The sequence below is a fragment of the Octodon degus genome, unplaced genomic scaffold, assembly GCF_000260255.1.
Source record: "Octodon degus isolate 3935 unplaced genomic scaffold, OctDeg1.0 scaffold00008, whole genome shotgun sequence".
Taxonomy (NCBI): Eukaryota; Metazoa; Chordata; class Mammalia; order Rodentia; family Octodontidae; genus Octodon; species Octodon degus.
In genome coordinates, this window is record NW_004524584.1 from 13,909,660 (window position 1) to 13,912,149 (window position 2,490).

A 2,490-nucleotide genomic window follows, 5' to 3' on the forward strand; every position below is an offset into this window, starting at 1 on the left:
GGGAACCGAGGGTCCAGCATGGGTGGGCCGCAGAGCCTGTTCCGCGCCCTCTGGAGGATGCTGTCAAAGGAGGTGAAGGAGCACGTGGGCACGGACCAGTTCGGGAACAAATACTACTGTATCCCGCAGTACACGAACTGGAGAGGACAAACTATTCGAGAGAAAAGGATTATAGAAGCAGCAAAGAGAAATGAAATTGAATATGAAGTGGGTGATATCCCAACAGAATGGGAAGCTTGGATTAGAAGAAAAAGAAATACCCCACCCACCATGGAGGAAATACTACAGAATGAAAAGTACAGAGAAGAAATGAAGATGAAAAGCAAAGATTTTTATGAAAAAGAAAAGCTCCCTAGTAAAGAGACCAGCGAAGAACTCTTGCCTCCACCAGTTCAGATTCAAATTAAAGGGCATGCCTCTGCTCCACACTTTGGAAAGGAGGAGCCCTCAGCGACACCCACCAGCACTGGGAAAGCCTTCCAGCCCGGGTCCTGGATGCCGCAAGAGGGCAAGAGCCACAATCCATGAATTGTATTATGGTAAAAATCATTTCACTTGCACAGATATAACTATTTTAACAAATAAAATAAGTTTAAAAGTGAAAAAAAAAACAGTGTGGTGCTGGCACAAAAAACAGACATGCAGATCAATGAACAGAATAAAGTGTGCAGGAGAAGCCTCAAACATGTTCCACTATTTCTTGTTGAGACAGGGTTTTACTGTATAGTTCAGGCAAGCCTTGAACTGACTTTGTAACCCAAGCTGGCCTCCAACTTGTGACAATCCTCTTGCCTCAGCCTCCTGAGCTGGGATTGCAGGTGTGTGCCACATACCTGGCCATTATTTAATCTTTGACAAAAGGGCTGAAACCATATACTGGATGAAAAATAGCCTCTTTAATAAATGCTGCTGGGAAAACAGGCTACTCATATGCACAAGGTTAAATATAGAGCCATATCTCTCACCATGTATGAAACTAAAATCAAAATGAATCAGAACTAAATGTTAAGCCAAACACTTAACCTGTGGAAGATGAGCTAGGTAAATTTCTTAAAATAATTAGGATGTGTTAGGTACATGTACCAGTTCCTCCCAAAGAATCTAAACAGTGTGTACTTGTGTACTGCAAGCATATTAGTAAAAAAGACTGGGGAAAAAAGAGCCAACGTTTGGATATGCTAATTTACTTGTTGCTGGATCAAGTACACACATGAACAAAAGAGAGGGCTAGATTAGTTTTAGGTAAATGGCAGCATGAGACAGCACCCAGAACTGAGGCTGTGGGAAGGATCAGCTACCTATTTATTTACCTATGTACAAGCAGGCTGACATCGGAGTGATATAAGCAGCTATCTGAGGGAAAGGCTAAAGGTATAGAGTTAAGAGTGGGGGTCGAAGTATCAAAGGATCCAGATGAAATGTTTGAAGTCAAAATTGCAGAGAAAATCAATACAGGTGTGTAGATAGAACCGGCGCCAAGAAGACTTTAAGTACAGTCCTAAGTTCCTGTATGACCTTCAATTCTTTCTCGCAGAGGCAAACCATTACCAATAATGGAGAGTCAGCTGGGCATGGTGACTGTGATTCCAGAATGTGGGAGGCTGAGACAGGAGGATCACTGGGAACTCTAGGCCAGCCTGGGCTACAAAATGAGTTCAAGGCCAGCCTGAACTGCATGGTGACACCCTGTCTAATAAAAGAAAAGAGAAAAGAAGGAATAGTGGAAAGCTATTATTTGTAGTAGGCAGCCCAGATTTCTCTCAGGTCACTGTCAGGTCAGGCCTGACAGTAGACATAGTGCAGGCCTATAATCCCAGCTCATAGGCTGAGACAGAAGGACTGCAAGTTCAAGGCCAGCGTGGACAACTTAGTGAAATCTTATCTCAAAATAAAATTTAAAAAGGGATGGAAATGTAATTCAGTGGTAGAGCACTCATCTGTGTGTATATAGCTTCAATGTCCAGTAACGAGGGAGGAAAACGGATGTCTTCGGATTGGTTACATGGGTTATCACAGTAGTAAAGGAGCTCCTGAGGACTATAAAAATAAAGCCCTTATGGAGTTCCACTGGGGAAGGTGTTTTGTCTGAAGTAGATGACATACCCAACTTCAGAGGGGGTGAGCCGTTTCTCTGAGAGCTGAAATGTCATGATCCTAGCCATGAAAAAGGATCTTACCAAGTTGATCTCGATTCAGACTGGCTTCAGGAAAAGGGTCTCAAGGTGAATCTTCTTCAGAGCAAATTGTTCTTCCCTTCCATTTCACTGGAAAGTCTTTACCTCTCCAAAGGTGAAAAATAACTTCTTGTTGTACGGTACCAGGAATTGAATTCAAGACCTTTTACTTGCCAGGCAGGCGCTTATCCTTCTGAGCTATCTCCCTGGCCCCCAAATAACTTGTATTTTCTGTACCCAGGCTCCCTGCTTCCTATTTTCTTCTTTCGGTTTTTACTCATTCACACAGCAAACGTATTAAGCTCCTGCTGTGTCC

At 43.1% G+C, this 2,490-nt stretch overlaps 1 protein-coding gene across 1 annotated transcript; it reads left to right on the forward strand.

Moving 5' to 3' along the window:
* The first annotated feature begins 6 nt into the window (after positions 1 to 6).
* LOC101561178 (NADH dehydrogenase [ubiquinone] 1 alpha subcomplex assembly factor 2-like) lies at positions 7 to 600 on the forward strand. Its single transcript, XM_004625062.3, has one exon. The coding sequence runs from the start codon at positions 19 to 21 to the stop codon at positions 526 to 528; it is 510 nt and encodes a 169-aa protein (XP_004625119.1). The 5' UTR covers positions 7 to 18; the 3' UTR covers positions 529 to 600.
* Positions 601 to 2,490: the final 1,890 nt, after the last annotated feature.

Bases quoted from the DNA above. Each gene is read 5' to 3' on its own strand.
- LOC101561178 (XM_004625062.3), top strand. From the start codon at position 19: ATGGGTGGGCCGCAGAGCCTGTTCCGCGCCCTCTGGAGGATGCTGTCA.